We start from the raw sequence: 21,461 nt of genomic DNA on the forward strand, positions 1-21,461 counted from the left end.
GGCTCCGGCCGTATCGCAGGGGGCTGGCACCCAAACCAGACGAACAGCTAGATTTCCGAAGCACAGTCGCCTCTTAGCCTGTGCGTGTGTTTTTCCCGTATGCTAGCTATACGTACACCCTCCGACACACCCGAGCAGGTACACACAGACACGTTGCCCTTGGCACGGCGGCAGGACGGGCTCGCACAGTCGGTCCCGGGGTACGTCCGTGCCCATGGGCAGCGGGTAGGGGTGGGCTGGCCTGAGGACCGTGGCCGGGCGGATGGTGTGGGTGCGCCTGTGAGGCCTGGGGGAAAGATGTGGGTGTCAGGGGGGGTTTGGGTGTCAGTGGGGGAAGGTATGGGTGTCAGTGGGGTCAGGGTGGGGAGCTGTATGTGTCCATGTGGGTGTCTGGGGGAAGGTGAGGGTGTCAGCAAGGTTGGGGGGGGAAGGTGTAGTTGGCCATGAGGAAGGGAGGAGGTGTCTGTGGTGGAAGGAGCAAGCGTCCAAGTGGGTGTCTGTCCGGAGTGGGTGTTGGTGTGGGTGTCTATGGAGTAGGAGAAGGTGGCCATGGGGAGGAGTGGGTGTTGGTGTGAGGATCCGTGAGGAAGGAACTGGTGTCAGTGTGGGTATCTGTGGGGAAGGAGTGGGTGTTGGTGTAGGGGTCCATGGGGAAGGAGCGCGTGTTGGTGTGGGTGTCTGTGGGGAAGGAGTTTGGGTGTTGGTTTGGGTGTCTGTGAGGAAGGAGCGGGTGTCGGTGTGGGGGTCCGTGGGGAAGGAGAGTGTGTTGGTGTGGGTGTCTGTGAGGAAGGAGCGGGTGTCGGTGTGGGGGTCCGTGGGGAAGGAGAGTGTGTTGGTGTGGGTGTCTGTGGGGAAGGAGTTTGGGTGTTGGTTTGGGTGTCTGTGAAGAAGGAGCGGGTGTCAGTGTGGGGGTCCGTGGGGAAGGAGCGCGGGTGCCTGTGAGGGAAGATACGGGTGTCCAGGTGGGTGTCAGCGGAGGTGCCAGCAGGGAAGGAGGGGTGTCCGTGGGGGTGTTGGCATGGAAGGAGGGGGTGTCCGTGGACGAGCTGGCGTGGCAGGAGGGGTGTCGGTGCGGAAGAAGGGGTGTCCGTGGGGGTGCCGCTGCAGGCCAGCGGGGGTGGGGGCAGCCCCCCGCCGCCCCCCCGCCTCCGCTTTGCATAGGAGCGCGGCTCATCCCAGCCCACCGCGCCCTCCATATAAGCCGACGGGGGCCGGCGACCGGCACACCGGCCCGGCCATGCTGCGCAGCCCGCCGCGCCCCCGGCCCGGCCCGCCGCCCCCCAAGACCCCCTTCCACATCGAAGCGCTCCTCGCCCGGGAGCCGCCGCGCCGCGGCCCCGCCGCCGCCGCCTCCGCCCCGCCGCTCCCGCCCTGGCCCGCGGCGGGACCGGGACCGGGCCCCGGAGCGGGGCTGGGGCCGGGGCCGGGCGGCTGGGGCTGGGGTTGGGGCTGGGGCTGTGCCGCGGCCGGGAGGGGCGGTGCAGGTGAGCGGGGGGTGGTGGTGGTGGTGGTGTGCGGGGTGTTCCCGTCCGTCACGGGTGGGTGGGTGTGCGTGGGTGAGCGTGTCCGGCGGGTGGGCAGGGAACGAGGGGGTGTTGGGGACGGGGCGGGAGTGCAGGCGTGGGGCTCTGCAGGCGGGGGGGGGGGGGTGCGGGGACATTCCAGCCGGGCGCTGGGCTGGCATCGCCCGCACTGGAAAATAACGGGGTTTGGGTCACCAAAAATGGTTTTTTTTTCCCTATGGCTGTAGTTTCATTTCCTGCAGCCTCAGACCAGCCCCAGGGTGAAGAGCTGGGTTGGGGCTGTGGGAAATGAAGGAGGCAGAGGGAAGAGTTTCCTAATACACTTTTATTTTCCCCTCTGTAGTGATCGATAATTAATATTGGCCATTTACCCCCAACATTAAATGACTGGGTGAAGCGAGACCCAGATGAATCGATTTACATCCTTCAGGCTTGAAGGTTTCAGGTCAGGGACAGTCCCCCCCATATCCACGTGTGCCCCCACCTGCATTTTAAGGGTTGCTTTGCACGCACTGGCACTTATTTCTCTTTTCATGTACTAGAAAGGCACCGCAGTGCCTGTGTTTTCATCACGCCTCCGAAAACCTGCTGGAATTTCCCAAAGCTTCAGCCCTGCAAGTAATTGCTCCACCATGCCAGCACCCCTCTGCTGTTGTGTGGGGCCCCCCTCTTCTCCCAAAGCTGCCCTCGGCCGCCTGTAATTGTGCTCTCCTGCCGTTTTTCACTCGCAGAAGTGAAACCGCTGGGTGTTTCGCAGCGCCCGGCCCCAAAAACTGTTCGTATTTTTAGTGCAAAAGCACCTAAGGAAAAAGATTTTTGTTGTTGATCCCTAGGTAAAGTTTACAGAGGGGTGATGGATGATATTGGCTAATCCATCACGCTGTCTGTATTTTCACTGAGGGGTACTGTAACTTTTTATAAGCAAAACGACTCATTTGTTTTTAATGAAGTACTTCTATTCAGAATATTTTTCTTGAAATTAAGTATCTTTTTAGCATTCAGAGCCTGATCTCGTCGTTGCCCGGGCAAAACCTGCAGCCAAGCACATATTTTACTTGTATAAGGAACTCTCCATTTGATCCTGATAGCTACAATATTCAGATACCAAAAGTATTTGCTACTCTTGATCTCTTTTTTTAACTACTTAGCATAACTGTTTAATCTATTATTTCTTTTACGAGACAGCATCTGCATAGTTGTGTGTCAATCTATGTATTATATCAAATATACAGGTATGAAAATATAGTCAAACAATTTCCAAAGCTATTTCCACAAAGTATTTCATGTTTGAAATTACACTTGCTATTATCCCAGTATTAAAATAGAAAAAATGTGACGGGTGAAATTATTTTAATGATGACAATAGTTTTAAGTGCAATTACGGCTGTTAAGCTGTCAGGTTTCCATCCCACAAATCCTTAAACACGCGCAGAACTTACACCCAATTAATGAAACGAAGTAGGTCGAGGTGCCCATTTGTGCCTGGAGAACATGACAACATCAGTCATTAAAGGAGAGAGAAGTAGCGGGTGTGAATTGGCATCGTTACGTACAGTATTTCCATAAAAGTTAAAGAAACTTGGCTTGCCACGCTATAGATGCATCACACCAGTCCACCGTCCCTCGTGGCTGCTGCTGCTGTACCCTGGTGACAGCGTGCAATGACTCTGGCTGCGGGGGACCTCTGCGGGCTGCTGAATCCAACCTCTGCTGGAAGCAGAGCTGATCTCAAAGCCAGATCGCGTTGCCCGGGGGCTGAGATTTCAGAACAGCAATGGTGGGGAGCGTTAATGGCCTGATCCTGCAAATGCATACTGCATACTTTGCTTTCCACCCAGAAAAGTCCCGTTGGCTGTACTAGTGGGTTCTCTTTCTTGAAGTTAAGTGTGTGCTTGGGTGTTGGCAGGACAGAAGCTGTGGTACCATCAGATATATCTTAGCGCTGGCCTTACCTGATTCCTAATACCTTCACGACTGTACTTGGAGGTGTTCTCGTGGCACCCAGCGGTCTCGCCTGTGCAGGCAGGTCCCACTGCCTGCAGTCTTTCTGGGGCTCAGAACAGGAGCAGAGTCCCCAGTCCAGCAGGTTTTGGCATTGAGCAGGAGGGGCTCGATTGTCCCTCCAGTGCTTCGCGGTCAGATGTGCAAAGTCTGCGCTAATGTTTCTGTGCGTGTCCTAACTCCAGAACCAGCATCACGGGTGCAGGTTTTTTTTGCTTTGGTGTCTGCAGCCCCCTTTCCTCAGCCTTTGACTGTGGTCTCTCCACGCTGCAGTCCTCCCGGCAGTGAGATCTGGCTCCTGTGAAGGTCCTTCAGGAGGACAGAGCTGGTTCTGATGAGCCCTGTGGCTCCTGGGGGATGGTCAGGGGTAGCAGTCATACGCTCCTTTTGAACATGGAGATGTGTGTGACTTGAAGTCTCTGCTGGCAGGATGAGGAGGGCTTTAGAAACCAGAGACAGCACCACTCAGGCTGGTGCCGGCTGGTCCTGTGACAGTGCTGATGTTGTATTGTATGTTAATTAGGTAATTATTGTTATCATCAGGCCACAACTAGATAGGAGACTGAGACCAGATCCACCTGTTAGTCCTGCTAATGCCTCCGCACATGAGGAACTTTATGGATCAGTTGAACCTACTGAGACCAAAGGAAGAGGACCTGCACGAGGGCTGGTTATTATTCTGTTACAAAGATCCTATATAGATGGAGGTCAAACCCTGCTCACCTCGAGTGCTGACTTCTCTGGGTCTGGCTGCACGTCCAGGACTGTCCTAGGTTGTACCTGTGGGTAGAATCACAGAATAGGTTGGAAGGGACCTCGAAAGATCACCCGGTCCAGCCTTTTGTGGGAAAGGGAGCCTAGATGAGATGATCTAAGTAGGGACAGGGTAGGGACATCCCTGCTTTTCTTTTCGGTGCTACTTTCTCCCAGCCCCCTTTAGTGCATAGAGCAGCTGCATTTGGATTTCAGCTACAGCTGAAGCGAGCTGGGTTTGGCACATCAACAGGGCTGGAGGAATGGCCTCAAAAATGCAGACCCCTTTCAGTCGCTGCTTCTTGCTTGCAGGTCTGGAGTTGTCTCAGTGTGTAGGGGCCAACTCGCTGGGCCCTGCTGGGCCTTGGAGATCTGGGGGGCCCTGCAAGATGAAGAGGGTCCGCACCGTCTTCAAACCAGAGCAGCTGGAGCGGCTGGAGCAAGAGTTCCTCAAGCAGCAGTACATGGTGGGCACGGAGCGAGTAGACCTGGCTGCAACTCTGCATCTCACAGAGACTCAGGTAAGAAATGGGGGAGCTGGGGATGGCGGCATAGATTCTGGGTCTGGGTTTGGTCTGTGGTGATTCCCCTGCCGTGAAGTGCAGTGGGGGGACGTGATGCATAGTGACCTGTGGGACTCCCTGCTCCAAGATGGCATTGAAGCCACGTGCCTGGAGGGATGCGAGATAGGTTTAGATGGTTTATGAATAAGAAAATCCTTTTCTTAATCTGTGAAGTGGAACAAAAAGCATTTAGGAGCACAAACCTGTTCGCTTTAGAGTTCAAGCTGGGTTGGACTAATGTATCTACATTGTTATGATCCTCTGCATTAACTGTCCTTTTGTGACGCTGGGTCTGAATTTTTTTCTGCTCTTCCCAGTAAGTTTCTGCCCCTCCCACTGCAAGCTGCTTCTTTCTTGTGCAAAGAAGGAGCCGTGTGATCTTCCGTGGTGGGATCCAAATTCAGCTGAGGAAAGGGAGAGCAAAGCATAGGGCGGTTCTCGGGGGGGGGGACAGGGAGGGTGTGAACAGCACAGGGGCAGGGGGTAGGTGGGTGTCTCATCGTGCGTTCTGGCAGCCGTGGCCCCAGCGATGGGTTCAGTGGCTCGTGGGAGCTAGGGGAGGCATCTCCTTCACTCCCCCGGCCAGAGCCGCCTCTGCGCAGCTGCGTCCCCCTCTCCCCTCGTCCCTTCTCCCAGCACCACTCTTCCCACCATAGTGTCACCTCCTCCTGCTTGCAGGCACTGTGCCCCGAGCAGAGAAGGGGGCATGTCCCCCTCTTTATGGAACTCTGCGTTTTGGGGACATCTGCGTCGGAAGCATGTGGCAACGGTCACCATTGGAAAGGGGCTCCTGGAGACCTTGGATTAAGCTGTTGTGCCATTTTCCTGCTAGGTGAAAGTCTGGTTCCAGAACCGGAGGATCAAATGGAGGAAGCAGAGCATGGAGCAGAAGGCGGCAAAGCTGTCACAGTTTGGGGTGATACAGCCTGCCACCACAGACTCGACGGACATCAAGGACCACGAGGAGGACACCGTGGACGTTGAGCTTTGAACAGCCGATGAGATTCAGCTGCCACTGTTGTTTTTTGAGCCGTGTCTGCTTGACGGAGATACGGGGGATGCAGGCACGTCTGCGCTTCTTCGGTCCAAGCGAGACATTACGCTCTCGATCCGAGAGTTGGAGCTACAGGACTAAACTGCAGCTGGCTGGGAGGAAACCCCCCCCAAATATTGTTTGGCTGCTGTTTGGTAGCCATGTGCCGTAATTCCTAGGGCTTTATCACCAAGCCGGTTGTACTTGGTGGTGCCATAGCTGTGGCAAGGCATGTGTTCTCCTGTTTGCTCTTGAAGCACCAGGACGCACAACCAGTTTCCAGCGGAGAGGCTGGGGTGACAATCAGACGGTGTCTCTGACGGCTGTGAGCATAAGGGCATTTGAGCACGGGGTCACTTGCGCTGCGTGTGGCTGTGTGCTCCTAGGAGGGAGACCTGTGTTGGGAGGACAGTCGACCCCGATTGTTTTTCCTGGTCAACTTGACTCCCGTGTTTGATGCTTAGATCACAACAACAACAAAAGTTAAAATTGGAACGCCCTTTGCTCCCACCCGCAGACTATCTTTACTCTTGCAATAAGACGAACAGGGTCTGATCCTGCCCCCTGGAACACAAGTGCCTCCTCTTGTCCCATGCCCTGGTGTATTTGTGCCTTTGTTTTGGCTTCCCAAACCCGGAGGGCAGAACCCGGTGGGGCTCTTTGTCTTCTGGCATTGCCTTACTTCGCCAAGGTGTGCGTATGCCGCTGCAGCAGGGAATGAGGCACTCGGGCTGGCCCGAGGATCAGGGCTGTTATAAAAAGGCAGCTTTCCAACACCTCTGGTGCTTCAGACGACCCCCTGCCCCTCGTCCAGATGTGCCGATTCTGGCCCAGACGGCAGTTGCTCTGTTCTCTCCTCATTATACATCCAAGTGCCATGGGAAACGGCACCTGGAGTGTTCGGCGAGCCCATCTGTAACCACCCGATGCAGTTAGCAGTTGTATTTTTGGTGGCTGGGAGGGCTTTGAGGGGTCAGGACTAAGCACTCGACCTTCCCCGTCTGTGTGTTAGCAGCTAAGTGCTCTTAGGCCAGGCTGTCAGCGCTCGGGCCGTCACCTCACCTTCCTAGGTCTGCCCAGGGTACCAGGCACCACGTCCCGTCAGCTCAGGATAATTTATTGCATCTCCTTCTATCACTTTACTCTTATATTGTTATTTATAGAAACAACTTTTTTTTTTCCTTAATAAGTGTCACTTATTTATTTGCTTTGCTTCTTAATAAAAATCTAGTGTATTTTAAAAAGAGATGGGACTGGCTGGGGGGAGGCAGGGTTGGGCAGCTCCTTCGTTTCTGAGCAGGCAGCGATGCCTCAGTGGCTTCTTGCCCCATAGCTGCCAGGGATGGGTTATCCATCCTTTTTGCTGTGTACAGTTTTATCTGTGTTTCTGAGGAAATGGAGTTAAAAAAAAAAAAAGAGAAAACAGAAGAAATGCACCTTTTCCTCCTCCTCCTAAGACCCCTGTTGTCAAAAAGTAACATCTGCTTTCCAACAGAAGTCACAAAAGCGTGATTTCTTCTTGAAAGGGTGATTTCTTCTCACACGTTTTCATTCCCGACATGCCAATACAAATATGAAAGCAGTTTTTTTTTTCCCCCGCACCTGTGTGTTTGCTGGTAAACCTGTGCACTCATCTCAAGCTTGAACATTTGGAATGGAGCAAGAACAGCTTTTAAACAGATCAGCTGAAAACCTGTAAGTGTTAGAAAAACAGAAGGAAAACACATTTCCAACTACTCTCTCTAATTTTCGATTGAAATTATTAACAAAAAAAAAAACCCAACGTATTTTCATCCTTCCCAAAAGTTTGAGTTTGAGGGTTTTTTTTCTTAATAAACTGTTTGAGACAAAATAAACGCTTAAAAAAGCAGGTTTTTTTGGAAATTGATGACGCCGTATCACGGGTGAAAGTAGATAACACGAGTTACTATCTCTGGGCCAGTTCCTGCAGAGATAGAACTACATTTATAGTAAGAAATGTAATGTCTGGTTAGCACGGGGTGCTCAGGTTCGGGCTGCTGCTCCCGGAGAACAAGGACCTCTGTCTGCAGGTGGATGCGGCCAGACCTGTGCAGCCCCTGCTCTGTCGGGCTGCTGCTTCAGCAAACTGAAGTCTGGGAGAAGGTTCCCTGCGTGCTCTGCAAACACAGAAGCAGAAGCAATCCCGGCCCAGCTTCGCAAATCCTTCAAATTAATGTTGTGAGCACCAGGGCTTGTTCAGAGACACGAAGGACGCTTCGAAGCGTTGCCGGCCAGGCCACGACTCAAGCTGATGCTTGATGGATGAAACGCCCCGCCACTTAGCACTGAAACCTTAGAAAAACAGAACGTGTAATGCTGTTATTACAATAATGGCTAGTCTTCCTACTATTAGTATGAAGATGTAATTGAAATAGGAGTCGTATGGTAGCGTTGCTCCACCTGCGTCTGGGTCCTTGTAGACCCCTGGGATGCGTATTGCATGGTGGAGCAGTGCCCTGCACAGCCCGCTGCTGGGTTCACCGGGGCCAGACCCCAAAATACAGATGGGGAAGGTGTCCCAGGCAGTTTGTCTGTCCCTTGTCGCCGGCCGGGTGGCCAGGGAGGTGTCCCCGCTCTGCGGCCATGCTCCCGCATGGGCTGCCGGCCTGGGCATGGAGGTGGCAGGATCCAGCCGGCCACGCAGCGCAGCGTTACCACCCGGTGTCGTGTCCCCGCCACGAGCCGACAGTGACATCTAGTGACTCCGAAACACCCCAAAAAGCCCCAAATATGAAATCGTCCCATATTCCCAAACCTGCCTCAGCCACCTGGTTGCTGAAGAGCGGGACTGAGTGCCAGCAAGTGCTGGCAGCACCGGCGTGAATTAGTAAATACAACTAAACCCGCATTTTCGTGGATTTTAGGCGGTTGCAGACAGCCTAGCAGGAGGCAGTGAGGGTGCAGGGGCGACATTAGCGTGTTTTGAAGGTTTTTTTGGGGAAACTCAGGACAATTTTGGGTGCGCAGGGGCAGCTGGCGATGCCTCCTCGCCCTGTGAGGGGGGTACCTTGTGTTCCCGCCTGACAAGGTTATGAAGGCTATTGCCCCTCCCCCGGCTGTACGGTTAAAAAATAATAATAATTAATAGTGGAGAGGTAGCAAAACTCCTATCTGATTTTCGGGTGGCTGTGGAAGCGCCCCAGCCCGTTTCGGGGCTTTTTGGCGGTGTTTTTGGAGGGGGGCAGTAAGCTGAGGGGAGGGCTAAGATGGCCGCCGGCCCCCGCCCGGTCTGGGGCTGAGGGGGGTGATGGCGGGCGCGGACCCCCGAGGGGAGCCGGCAGCCATCTTCGTGCGGGGCGTCGGGTGAGGGGAGAGGAGGAGGAGGAGGCGGAGGAGGAGGAGGAGGAAAAGGAAGAAGCGCTGCCCGCCCCCGGCGGGTCAGAGCGGGGAAGTCGCCGCCCGAAGATGGCCGCCGCGGCGGGGGACGTGTGCGGCGCCGTGGCAGGGGGCCGCACCGGGGCCGGGGCTGCGGCGGAGGCGCGGTTCATCAGCAGCGCCAAGGTGAGCCCGGCGGTCCCGGCCGGTCCCCCCCCCCCCCCGCCGCGGGGGTCCCTCCCTTCCCTCACGCTGCGGCAGAGCCAATTTTTTGGGGGGAAAGGGGGTGAAAACCCGGCAGCCTGCCCTCAGGCTGGGCGGGTGGTGGTGGGGGTACCCTGAGCCCCCAGGTAGGTTTCAGCTTCATCCCCTGACCCACGCCTCTCCCTCGGCAGGGGAAAGGCTTGTTCGCCACCAAGAACATCCGCAAAGGGGAAACCGTCTTCGTGGAGAGGCCGGTGGTGTCGTCCCAGTTCCTCTGGAACGCCCTGTACAACTACCGAGGTGAGCGGCCGGCAGTGGTGGCAGGTCCCCGTCACCTGCCCCGGCGAGGTGACCGCGGGGTCCCTAAGGAGCTGCCCGGTTTTCAAGGAGAGGGTTTGGGTTTCTCTTAGCATGGCCAGGAAGGTGGCCCTGCTGCTATTTCTGCCTCTGCGCTAAACGAACTGTTGGCAAGTTGAAAAACGTTGGGGTCATTTGAGGGATGGTGACTTCCATCAGCCCTGGAGGAAAGCGCCACGTGCCACCATCGGGCACCATCTGTGTGGGAACCCTGATTTTTTAGTGGTGTGGGTCCTACCCCAATCTCACCACGGCGGGTGGTACAGCCTGCAAAGGTGCCAGCGCTCTCCAGAGGCGTCAGAACAAAAAACGAGGGTTGTACGAGCAGGATTTTAAACTTTTTTTGTCCTACCTAGACCCTGCTGTGTGCTGAGCTCCATCGCGGGTCAGCGACATGGGGATGTTTGGCTCTTAAACACTTCCCGGTGTTCCAGGGCAGCAGATGAGGGCTGGAGGGGTTTAAATTGCAGCAGAAATGGTCTTTCCTATGGAGGGATCGGTAAGAGACCGGTGCCTCCAGCTCGGAGATGGTGTTGGTAACAGTCATGCTGTCTTGCCGTGGGCCCTGGCCCCTTTTCTCACTGTGGCATCCGTCCGTCTTGTCTCCCCGCAGCCTGTGATCACTGCCTGCGGGCTTTGGAGACGGCGGAGGAAAATGCCCAGCGGCTGCTGGGGAAGAGCTCCCTGGTGCTGCCTCACCCGGAGCAGTGCAGCATCCGGAAAGACCTGTACCAGCAGTGTCCCCGGTGCCAGGTATGGGGCTGCCGGGAGGGACTGTGGTCTTGTTGGGGTCGCTGACTCCTTTACAGCATCTAGCCAGGCAGTTGCGCTGCCCTGAGGTGAGTGTCTGCCTTTCCCTTCTGCATCGTAATGGCTACAGAGCTGGGGCTCAGATGGTCAGGGAGGGGGCACGGCTGGGCCTAGGACCCCCTTTTCCTGCTGCCGTAGCCAATGCCGGGCGCTGTGCCCCTCGCTCTAGGTGACGTACTGCAGCGCTGAATGCAGGCAGGCCGCTTTGGAGCAGTACCACCAGGTCCTCTGCCTTGGCCCATCCCGTGACGACCCCACGCACCCCCTCAACAAGCTGCAGGAGGCATGGAGGTAGGGGACCGACCTGCCTGTTGCTCCACGGGCAGAGGAGGTGGCTCTCCTGGGCTGGGTGACGCTGCCTGGGACCAGGGCTGAGGACCGTCCTTGCTTTGCATCCCTGCATGGGGTGGCTGGAGGGTGGTGGTGGCCATGGGACACTGCCCAGCTGTACCTGCTGGTTGGGCAGCAGGTGGATTTGTGTTGGCAGCGCAAGGGTTTGGACACACGGCTGAGCAGTTCTTGTTTTTATCCCAGTAAAGAGCTACAAAGCACTGAGCTGCGCATCCCTCACTCCTGCAATTTTATAGTGCTCCTGCAGATCTCCAGCCTCTGGGAGATCCTCCTCGTGGCACCCCTGCGGGTACATAAATTGCTGTCCCTGCTTGCAGATGACAAAATGGGCACAGAGGGGAGAAGCGACATCCCTGACCCAAAGCTCGTCACAAACCCCAGCTCTTGCTGCAGTCCTGGGCTTTGTATGGGACCCAGGCTCTAGTTTAACAGGGTGGTGGGGGATTATTTGTATGGTTAGAGCAGGCAGGTGGGTGCAGGCTTCTCCTCGCCCCAAGCAGCGCTGGATCCCCACCAGTGATGCTGCACTGGCCGCTTTGGTGTGACGGATGAGTGTGGGCCTGACCACACGGATGGCAGCTGCCTCTGCCTCCGTCCAGCTTTTTATTTCCGTACCAGCACTGATCTGCTCATCTCTTTTCTTCGTTCTTATCCCCCAGAAACATGCATTATCCACCGGAGACTTCCAGCATCATGTTGATGGCCCGGATGGTCGCCACTGTCAAACAGGTACGTCTGCAGTTTGGAGCCACAGTTGCTGGTGTGTGGTTTCCTCATGCCGTTGTGGCTGTTATTCCCAAGGATGGATCTCTTCTCCAGTGACTGGCGGGGTCCTGCTTGAATAGATTTCAATGTCTAGTGGTCCCTGGTCATGGAGACAGCAGGCAGCAAAGGATGTTCCTATGTCCTGAGCCAAGCAGGTCTTTTTTTCTGTACCAAAATAGTTAGTCAGAACCGAACCTTTCCTTTGGCTCTCTTTCTTTGGCCTGGCTTTCTCGGTGTTTATTCTGACAATAAACTACCACCATGCAACTGCTTCTGGTGGTTCTTGATAGCAGGCTGGACACCTCTGAGCTCAGCGGGGCTTGTCCTCTCATCCCTCTCTCCTGGCTGGGGCGGAAAGCGATGTTGGTGCAATGCCTTTGCTTGATTCCTTTTTCAGGCTAAAGACAAGGAGTGGTGGATCAAGACCTTCTCCCAGTTCTGCAGTAAGACAGCAAATGAAGAAGAGGAGATTGTGCACAAGCTTCTGGGGGACAAATTTAAGGTAAGTGCCTGGCAGCGCTCGGATGCATTGAATCCCCGAGCCTGCCCTCTGCCTGCCTGTGTCTGCGAGCCCTCGGGTGCAGAGGCCCCATTACAGCTGGGATAGGAGACACTGGAAATCCCAGACTCAAAGTGGGGGCACAAAGCCCCCCATTAGCGGCTTGGCTGACCTGACAGAGAGGAGGTGGGCTTTGGGCTTAGAGGGCTTTGGGCTTGTGGTGCTTCAGTGGGACGTGCTGCTCGTTCCTGTGGTGGAGATGCTTCTGCTGTGGGATGGGACAGGGTGATATTTAGCTGCTGAGTAGGTGGCTTTTGCTGCTAAAATGAGTGGCTTTCGCTGCTCTGGGGGCAGCAGCCTCCAGCCTTGCAGGGAAGGATGAGGAGCCTGACTCCTGAGCCTTCTGGCCTGTGCTGGGCTCAGCCGTCAGCCTGGGTCTGACACCCAGTGGCATCTCCCCACCCTGACGGTGTTGCCATGTCCTGCCAGGGCCAGCTGGAGCTGCTGCGGTTGCTCTTCACCGAAGCCCTTTACGACGAACATCTCAGCAGGGTGAGTTGAGCTGCCTCCCGAATAGCCCAGGAGCGTGGCGGGACCCTCCGGTTGGCCAGGGCTTCCCCTGGGACTCTGCCCATTCCTTGCTTCCCCCAAAGCTCCCTGCGGGATTTGAGGCACTTGCAGAGTGGGGTGCTGCCGCAGGCTGGCCTGGGCTCAGCTGCTTTCTCATCTCCCTTCTGCAGTGGTTCACTCCAGAAGGCTTTCGATCCCTCTTTGCCCTCGTTGGGACCAATGGCCAAGGCATAGGAACAAGGTAATGGGGCTTTCTGGGTGCTCCTTGCAGAGCAGCAGAGATGTGGCATGGAGGGGATGTAGTCTGTAAATCCATGCTGGCCTGGGTAATGACTGGGTTCGGATGTAAGAGATGGGGATGGAGAGGCAAACTCAAAAGCAGTCCTTCGTCTTGGCTGTGTCCCACCCTTTCGCATTCCTCTGCCAGACCTTGGCCACTCAGAGCCGCCGAGTTTAACCCTTAGATTCCCCCTGCGAGGTCCCTCTGTGTGCCGACAGCACTGCGGGACTGTAACGGTGTCCCTCTGCTTCCCGACAGCTCTCTGAGCCAGTGGGTGCACGCTTGCGATGCGCTGGATCTCCCCATGCTGCAGCGAGAGGAGCTGGACGCCTTCATCGACCAGCTCTACAAGGACATTGAGAAGGGTGAGGCTCTGAAGTGACCATGGGCAGCGTCAAGCGGGGCTGTTTGCAGGACCTGGCAGAGTTTCCGCTGCTGGAGACTCTTCCCAGGATTCAGGGACGAGGAGGGGTTCCTGCTGGGGACTAGGAGATCCCAATTCCCCTGGTCCATGCGAGCCATGCCTGCTGCCTTTGGCTTGCTATGTGGATAGGGCAAGTCCAAGTTTGTGGGCAGCACGACCTGCGGCAGGTTGGGGTGGCTGAAGGGCTGATCTGGAGGAATCCTGTGCAGAAAAGTCCCATCTACTCTAAACATTCAAAGACCTGTTTATCGCTTATTTGACTGATGCAGCTGTGTGAGTACAGGGTCAGGCCAGGGAGCCTGGGGCTGTAAATCTTCATGTCCTCCATCCCCTCCCAGTGGGGAGAGAAGGGTGCTTTGGAAATCACCCTCCAACACCCGGCTCCCAAAGCAGCGCTGGCTGGGTGCGTTCAGCGTTGATGGACAATCCCTTCGTGCTCGCGCTGAGCTGCGCGTGTGGAAGAGCCAGAAAGGCCCGTGCAAAGCTCTGACCCCCCTGTCTGTGCTGCAGAATCGGGAGAGTTCCTCAACTGCGAGGGATCGGGTCTCTACGTGCTCCAGAGCTGCTGTAAGTAGCACAAGGACTGGGAGGAAAACTAGTAGGGAGGAGGGGGATGTCCTGGGCTAGACTGCTTCACCTCTTCCTAAAAGCCTCTGGAGAAAGGGGTTTATGCTTCCCATCCGTGGGTGGGATGGGATGGGTGCTGCCCTGGAGCCTGGCTGCTCTCTTCGGGTCTCTTGGCATCTCACCTAGCTCTGAAGTGGTCAGTCCTGGCTTGAATGGACTCAGATGCGATAGAGGCTCCGGGAGCCACGTAGGCAGTTAGCAAAGAGACCGCCTCCAACCTTGTCTGAGCAAAACAGAGCTGAACAAACCATTAAGGGAGGGAGCCTTTCTCAGCCGGGCCGTGGGGATGTAAGAGAGGATGTCCCAGCACCCGGAGCCGTCCTCTTTCACTCCTAAGCGTTAACGGCAGAGTGGGGACGAGCAGGGCCTGGTTGCTGGGAGAGCTGGGAAGTGGGGGAGAAGTACAGCCCTGTGCACCCTTCCTTCAGCACCTGGAGGACAGAGATGGTGCTGTGCATCCCTGGGGTTGATCCAAGACAGCTTGCTCTGTCCGAGTGGTTTTTGTGGGTCTGACGGAGAGCCCTGGCCCTGCACCCTGCTCCGCTGGGCCCCCTAGTCCCCAGTGTGAGTGGAGAGTGTCATGCTGGTGTCCCTGAGGCAGATGGGGTGGCTGCAGCATTGTGCTGCCTTATCCTTAGCCAGGCCATGGCCCTCCCAGTTGGAGGCACTGGCTTCAGTGTGCCGGGGCCGCACAGAAGGGCAGGCACAAGCCCTGCGGGCTGTGTGGGGTCTCCAACCCTCCCTCTGCCTTCCCCTTCTTCTGGAGACACCCTCACAGCTGCATCCCGTCTTCCCCATAGGTAACCACAGCTGCATCCCCAATGCCGAGACATCCTTCCCAGAAAACAACTTCCTCCTGCATCTGACGGCTCTGGAGGACATCGAAGCAGGAGAGGTGAGACAGCGGGGCCCGGATGAACCTGGGGTGGCATCGCACCTTGGCAGAGGGTCCCTGTGTCCCCTACATCCCCCGCGGACCCCAGCCCCTGTACCTTTTGTCTCTTGCGTTGTCCTGGCAGAGGAATTCATGCCTCATCCTGTGTAGGAGCTGCCAGACGCCATGTTTTTGCCTGACTCCGAGAGGGACTGGTACAAATCGTGCTGCTTTGGGTTCGTGGGATGCGATTCTCAGCCCAACCTGTTTCTCTTTGCTCACAGGAAATCTGCATCAGTTATTTAGACTGCTGTCAGAGGGAGCGGAGCAGACACAGCCGCAACAAGATACTCAGGTAGGGGCTGCTTGGAGGAACCCAGGGGGACGCGGCACCCCTTTGCCCCCCCAGCCAGTCAGTCTGGGCTGCATCCCCACCTCGGGGCCCTGTGCGTGCCCTGGCGTGTGGCTGTGCACGGGCTGGTGTGCAACCCGGCATGCTCGTGGCAGGGTGTGCACGCAGCACGTGCTGCTTTCGGGCTTCGTGGCAGGGTGTGCACGTAGCCTGTGGTGCTTTCGGTGCTTCGAGCTCCTTGCAATCCCTTCTTCTGTGTTGTAGCTTCAGGGACCGAGGATTTGGGCTCCCCCTCTCTCTCTGCAGGCTTGCGCCACTCTGCAGTTCGCTCCTGCAAACCCTTGCTCTCCCCACCCACCTTCCTTTTCATTCTCCGCCCTTCAAGGGTAGGGGTTCCTGCTGATGGTCACCATCCCCATGTCCTGTCACCCCTGCAGGGCTGAGAAATCCCCTTCTCCACCCAGACTACCTCCACCCCACGTGAGCCCGGCGTGATTGAACCCACACACTCCTCCGGGTTTAACATATTTAGCCCCTTCCTGGCTGCTTTGTCCCCGACCCCCTGCCCAGCAGCAGCGTTGGGGTTGTGCCTGTCTCACCGCCATCACTCTTCCTCCTTCTTCCTTCCCTCCTTCCAGGGAGAACTACTTGTTTACCTGCTCGTGTCCCAAGTGCCTAGCGCAAGCCGACGATGCTGACGTGACGTCGGACGAAGAGGAGGAGGGCGAAGGGGAGACGGATGATGCTGAGCTGGAGGATGAGATGACTGACGTTTGATCCTGGCCCCGGGCTGAGAGGAGAGGGAAGGGACGGGGCGGGGGTCCTCCGAGAGGCAGCAGCTTTAATACTAGAAACAGGGTTGTGTTGTGGGGGTCGGGTGGGAGGCCGCGTGCCGGCGGTGGGTGCGGAGGTCTGGCGGAGTGGGGCAGCGGCGGAGCCGGAGGCAGGCCCTGCTCCCGCCTGTCCTTGTTGTGCGCTGTGCGTGTGTGTGTCAGGCCGTCCCCGTCCTCCCTGGGAGGACAGGCTTTGAGCTGGTGGCCCCCTGCCGTGTCCTGGTCCCCGGAGGGGCTGGCTGGTGCTTGCAGGGGAGGCTGGAGGAGAGCAGGGTCCAGCCAGCCCCTGGGACATCACGATGGTCACCTCGCGGCCACCTGCGAGGCTGCTCCGCCGTGTCTGTGCCGGCCGTGGATGCAGAGGAGCATGTCCTTTCCTACCCCGCAGGGACGAGGGGAACGTGTGTGCGTGTGTGTGTACGTGTGTTTGTGCACGAGGGGTACTATTTAATGTCTATATTAGCACTATCTACACACTAAGGAGCTGGGGTCCTTATATATACTCCATTCCATGCCTTGGCTCGGCGAGCAGCAAGGGGCAAAACGATTTTGCAGGTGGGACAGACACCTTAGAGGGTGGCTCGGATGCCCGAGTCCAGCGGGGAGAGTGGGGCCGATCCCGGCAGGCGCCTCCCTCCCGCCTCGGCCCCAGCCTTTAGACGATGCAAAGCCCCGTGCAGCGATTGCTGGGCTTTTTGGGGAGGGGGAACGGCCAGGCTGCTGCTAGCCCAGAGCTGACATGGGCTATGGCGTTGCATCAGCAGAGTCACCATCCAAAACCCAAAAGACGTTTTTGGGTTTTGCAGAGAGCGTGCCGTCCCGCTGGGCCGTCCGGCTGCGGGCTGCTTCGGGAGGAGGATGTGCCCGAGCGGGAGCCGCCGTGCTCAGGGATGCGGCGTGGTGCTCTGTGCTTCTCCGCGCCGAGTGGCCTCGCGTGGAGACGTCACCGGCAGCTGAGCATCGTCATCCATCTCGTGCTGCCAACCACCGATGAGGCCACACCACTCTCTGCGGCGTCCCCGTCTGTGGACCACGCGGCTGGAGGGAGAAGACAGCTCCAAGCGACGGACAGGCAGCAGGTTGGGGATGCGCCCCGGGGTATTTTCCTCCCCTCTTGGATTTTGGGGAGCTGTTTTCCTGCCGCCGCTTCCTTTGAGCCCGTGGCAGCTGGATGACGGGACGGAGGGCGATGCTGTAGATGGGCACCTCTGACACTACCATCACCGCCAGCCCTGCACCCTGCTGCTTGTCCCCAGCCGTCCCGGGGCCGTGTCCCCTTCAGTGTTCGTAATAAACCGAGACTGGTGAGAAGCAGGGGCCGTGTCGTTTGTACTGGTAAACTGGAGGGCAGTGAGTGCAGAGACGAGGGCTACGATCCAGGGGCTGGTCCCGGTGGGGACACAGAGGTCTGGGGATGAGGGAACAGATGCCTGCTGAGGGCTCTGGATCTGTGACCAGCCCACCCTTGGGGACGGATGCCGGAGGCAATGTTGTCCGGTGAGGCTGTTTCTGCCCCAGCGCGTGACTGATCTGTGCGGCACAGGGGTCTGATGCGAGCCCTGCCCCAGCTGCAGGAGGCACCTTGGGAAGTTTACTAGGAAAAACATTGTTAGGGGATGAGATTTGTTCCTTCATCCCCTGGCTGATGAAAAAAAGAGAAACTCCCCTTTCTCTAAAACTTGTTCAGACTTCATTAGCTCAGACAAAAATATACAGGTGTCGGGCGAGCCCTGCTAGTACAGACCAAGCCTGTATCTCGCTCTCCCTCCCATCCCTGTCAGACCGCATCCACTCAATCCCGCATCCCTCTAAATCGGCAGCACAAATTACCGGTGGCATCTTACGCATCGTTAAAATGTTTCTCGGGGAGGTGCTGGCCTGCTCTGGGCCATCGCCTCCCTCCCAGAAAGTCACTACAAAGGGTGCTCGGTGCCAGGCTGGAGGTTCCCACTGCGGGCGCTGGTGTTTGCCTTTCAGCCACAAGCCGGCAGCAGCAGCAAGATCTCTCCGTTGCTGAATCCGGCGAGGCTGGGCGGTGGGATCTCTGGAGCGCATTGGGACCCTTTCCTCAAACCTGGTCCCTGGGGCAAGCTCCTGGGATCCACCGAGAAGTCCTCGATCTGCCGCAGCCTCCCGCTGCTACCAGAAGGTCCAGGGGGGCTGCATCATTTCGTACGTGGGGATGCTGGTGACGTTGACGGGAATGGAGATGACGGCCCAGGGGAGCCCGTGCTGTTCCAGGGAGCGTCTGATCATGTACCTGGAAGGACAAAGAGGTGACAGGCGCACATGAGCCGCCGGAGTTGGGAGAGCGGAGCCCGGACGTGAGCATAAACCACAAACCAGCTCAAAAAGAAACTCTGCGGATTAATTACGACTGAATCCGCTAAAAATCTGGCTCACCGAGCCCAGGTGGGATGTGCTGATGACTGGGACCTCCCTCATTTGTGGGGACAAGGCTGTCGCTTGGCCCTTCCCATGAGACGTTCCACACTTGGGAAGATGAGATGTCTCTTGGCCTAAACACCTACCCATCCCTGCCCAGCAGGAAGAGCGCGGGGATGTCGGCTGTCCGCCTGGTGCTGTCCTGGATCATCTCGATGTAGAAGCTGTCGTTATCGTAGGCGTTATCTGCGATGATCACCGCCCGTCCGCCGTGCTCCTGGATCACGCGCGTCTTCGACAGGAACGAGCAACCCCTGCGCCAGAGAGCGACAAACCTTTGGCGGCCACCGGCAGATCCTTGGCAGGTATGAAACCTGCAAGTGCCAGAGCTTGCCTGGAGACGCCCAAACCGGGGACTGTCTCCCTGGCCCCGTGCCTCCCCCAAACCCTGCTCCTCTTTGAGTCTGTATTTTAGGCACAGGCCGCCCACGCTCGGCCATTTTCTCCTAAGAAAAAATAAAATAAGATAGGGCTTTTTTCACCTTAGCGCAGGCTGTTTTCTAAGAGACACAACGTGAAATGCTCCGGGGTAGGAGCACCCTCACATTTTCCTCGTATACCCACATGGGGTAAGTCACGGGAAGAAGCTGGAGGTGATGGTAAAAGGGCACCGTCACCCTCTGTGCCATGGGCAGCTCCCCTCCTGCCCGAGGGTCCCCCCCAAATAGCTCCCGTGACGCCAGACGTACCCCCTCTCCACCAAGGCAATCTGGTCCTGGATGAAGACGCCATTATTCAGCTCTCCGCAGGCTTCGGGGGGATCCGCCGGGACCAGGTGGATCTGGTCGTACCTTGTGTTCTCCGAGAAGGAGACGGGCAGGGGTGAGCGAGGCGGGGGGATCGGGGCTGCTTCCCATCCCCTGCCCCACCGTGGCCGTCCCCGCCATCCCGTGCCCTGCTCATCCCCGTGCGGGGTGTGCTTTTTGGGGAGATTTAGGGCTCCCAGGTGCAGGGATGCTGGTTGCCCCGTTCCAGCCCCTGCAGAGCCATCCCGACCTCACTCAACAGCTTGCCTAGATCTTGCTGTCACTGCGGGAAGGGGAAACTGAGGCACGGCACCATCCATCCATACAAGTGCTCTTGGGGAACATGCGCAGAGCCAGAAAGTGTCTTTTCCTCCGGTCCTCGATGTCCCACGCGCTTCCTAGCAGATCTGCTCCTACACCCCCATCCCTACTCCGGCTTTATTCAGGGAAAGGTCTAACATCCGCAGACCAGTTGGTTTATCTCTGCCATTCCCCACGGTGGCCTGACCAGTCCCCCTGGGACACGGCTGCGTCTGTCTCAGCCCTCGGAGGAGGAAAGAGTGGGGGTCCCTGAACACACGTGGGGCCAGATTCCCGCTCCGAAAGTCTGCTGAGGCCGAAGGCAGGGACCAGCGTGTGCCTCCTTCCTAAGGGCAGGCTCACGGAAGAGCAATTAGCTCCATTTTTAGAAAAGGCTTCAAATCACCGGGCCCCGCAATGGAGAAATATTAGGATGGAGGGACCCAAACTGACAAATTCAGTTCTTAATACTTACAAACACGCCACCGAAATCCTTGGCCGGAGTGGCGGTGAAGATGTAGCGGATGTCTCCAGGGCTCAGCACTTGGAAATACAAGTATTCATGGATGCGTAAACCTGGGTGTGCACGGAGAGAGGTGAGAGGCAGAGAAAACAAAAGGGAAAATTCCTGAAAAAAGGGAAAATACCCAGCTACTGCTCCTGAACTGCACCACGCTGATGGGAACACACCCTTCGGCCCCGGGGCTGAGGACCCAAAATGCGGGGTTCAGCCTGGGGTGCTGCGAGGGGAGGTGCACCAGCACCCAGGAACACAGAGGAGATGGGGGAAAGGCACCGGGAATGGGGTGCACAAGGGGAAGGGGAAAATGCAGCCGGACCATGGAGGGGATAGGGGTGACATGCACCCAGATCGAGGTGCACAGAGAGAAAATGCGCTTGGACTGAGACACCCCGAAAAGAAATGCAGCTGGGATGGGGTGCTAAGTGGGGAAATGCAATGGGGCCAGGGTGCACTGAGGGGAAATGCAGCCGGATTGGGGTGCTGGATGGGGAAATGTAATGGGGCTGGGGTGCATGGAGGGGAAATGCAGCCGGGTTGGGGTGCAGGAGGGGAAATGCAATGGAGCCGGGGTGCAGTGATGGGAAATGCGCCCAGATTGGGGTGCAGGAGGTGAAACGCACCCGGACCGTGGTGCACAGAGGGGAAATGCAATGGGGCCAGGGCGCAGCGAGGGGGCATGCACCTGAATCGCGGTGCACAGAGAGCAAATGCACCCAGACTGGGGTGCAGGATGGGAAATGCACCCGGATCGGGGTGCACGGAGGCGGAATGCAACGGGGCCAGGGTGCACCGAGAGGAAATGCACCCGGATCGGGGTGCACGGAGGCGGAATGCAACGGGGCCGGGGTGCACCGAGAGGAAATGCACCCGGATCGGGGTGCACGGAGGCGGAATGCAACGGGGCCGGGGTGCACCGAGAGGAAATGCACCCGGATCGGGGTGCACGGAGGCGGAATGCAACGGGGCCGGGGTGCACCGAGAGGAAATGCACCCGGATCGGGGTGCACGGAGGCGGAATGCACCCGGATTGGGGTGCAGGAGGGGAAATGCCATGGGGCCGGGGTGCAGGGAGGGGAAATGCACCCGGATCGGGGTGCACCGAGGGGAAAGGCAGCCGGGCGGGGTGCGGGGGGCCGAGGCCGGGCGGGCCGCTCGCACTCACCGCGGGCCGGGCAGGAGCAGAGGCAGAGGCAGAGCCAGAGCGAGCGGCGGAGCATGGCTGCGCCCCGGCGCCGCCAGCCGCCCCTCCCCGCCCGCCCCCGCCCCGCGCCCATTGGCGGCGCTCCCCGCCC

The 21,461-nt window shown here is 57.6% G+C and overlaps 3 protein-coding genes across 3 annotated transcripts; 2 read left to right on the plus strand and 1 right to left on the minus strand.

Moving 5' to 3' along the window:
- Positions 1 to 1,237: 1,237 nt before the first annotated feature.
- On the plus strand, positions 1,238 to 7,555 carry LOC127015496 (homeobox protein not2-like). Its single transcript, XM_050895470.1, has 3 exons — positions 1,238 to 1,397; positions 4,590 to 4,798; positions 5,673 to 7,555. The coding sequence occupies exons 1-3, from the start codon at positions 1,238 to 1,240 to the stop codon at positions 5,829 to 5,831; spliced, it is 528 nt and encodes a 175-aa protein (XP_050751427.1). The 3' UTR covers positions 5,832 to 7,555.
- Positions 7,556 to 9,299: 1,744 nt separating this feature from the next.
- SMYD5 (SMYD family member 5) lies at positions 9,300 to 16,135 on the plus strand. Its single transcript, XM_050896190.1, has 13 exons — positions 9,300 to 9,395; positions 9,605 to 9,713; positions 10,384 to 10,523; positions 10,750 to 10,871; positions 11,591 to 11,660; positions 12,094 to 12,198; positions 12,685 to 12,747; positions 12,936 to 13,006; positions 13,304 to 13,410; positions 13,980 to 14,036; positions 14,897 to 14,991; positions 15,255 to 15,325; positions 15,961 to 16,135. Exons 1-13 carry the CDS (start codon positions 9,300 to 9,302, stop codon positions 16,097 to 16,099), a joined length of 1,245 nt encoding a protein of 414 aa, XP_050752147.1. The 3' UTR covers positions 16,100 to 16,135.
- A 1,707-nt stretch (positions 16,136 to 17,842) lies between these two features.
- PRADC1 (protease associated domain containing 1) lies at positions 17,843 to 21,443 on the minus strand. The gene is made up of 5 exons (XM_050895476.1): positions 21,332 to 21,443; positions 20,122 to 20,222; positions 19,290 to 19,399; positions 18,687 to 18,854; positions 17,843 to 18,415 (listed from the first exon to the last, which is right to left on the minus strand). Exons 1-5 carry the CDS (start codon positions 21,441 to 21,443, stop codon positions 18,295 to 18,297), a joined length of 612 nt encoding a protein of 203 aa, XP_050751433.1. The 3' UTR covers positions 17,843 to 18,294.
- Positions 21,444 to 21,461: the final 18 nt, after the last annotated feature.

This window comes from Gymnogyps californianus, chromosome 4, assembly GCF_018139145.2.
Source record: "Gymnogyps californianus isolate 813 chromosome 4, ASM1813914v2, whole genome shotgun sequence".
NCBI classification, from domain to species: domain Eukaryota; kingdom Metazoa; phylum Chordata; class Aves; order Accipitriformes; family Cathartidae; genus Gymnogyps; species Gymnogyps californianus.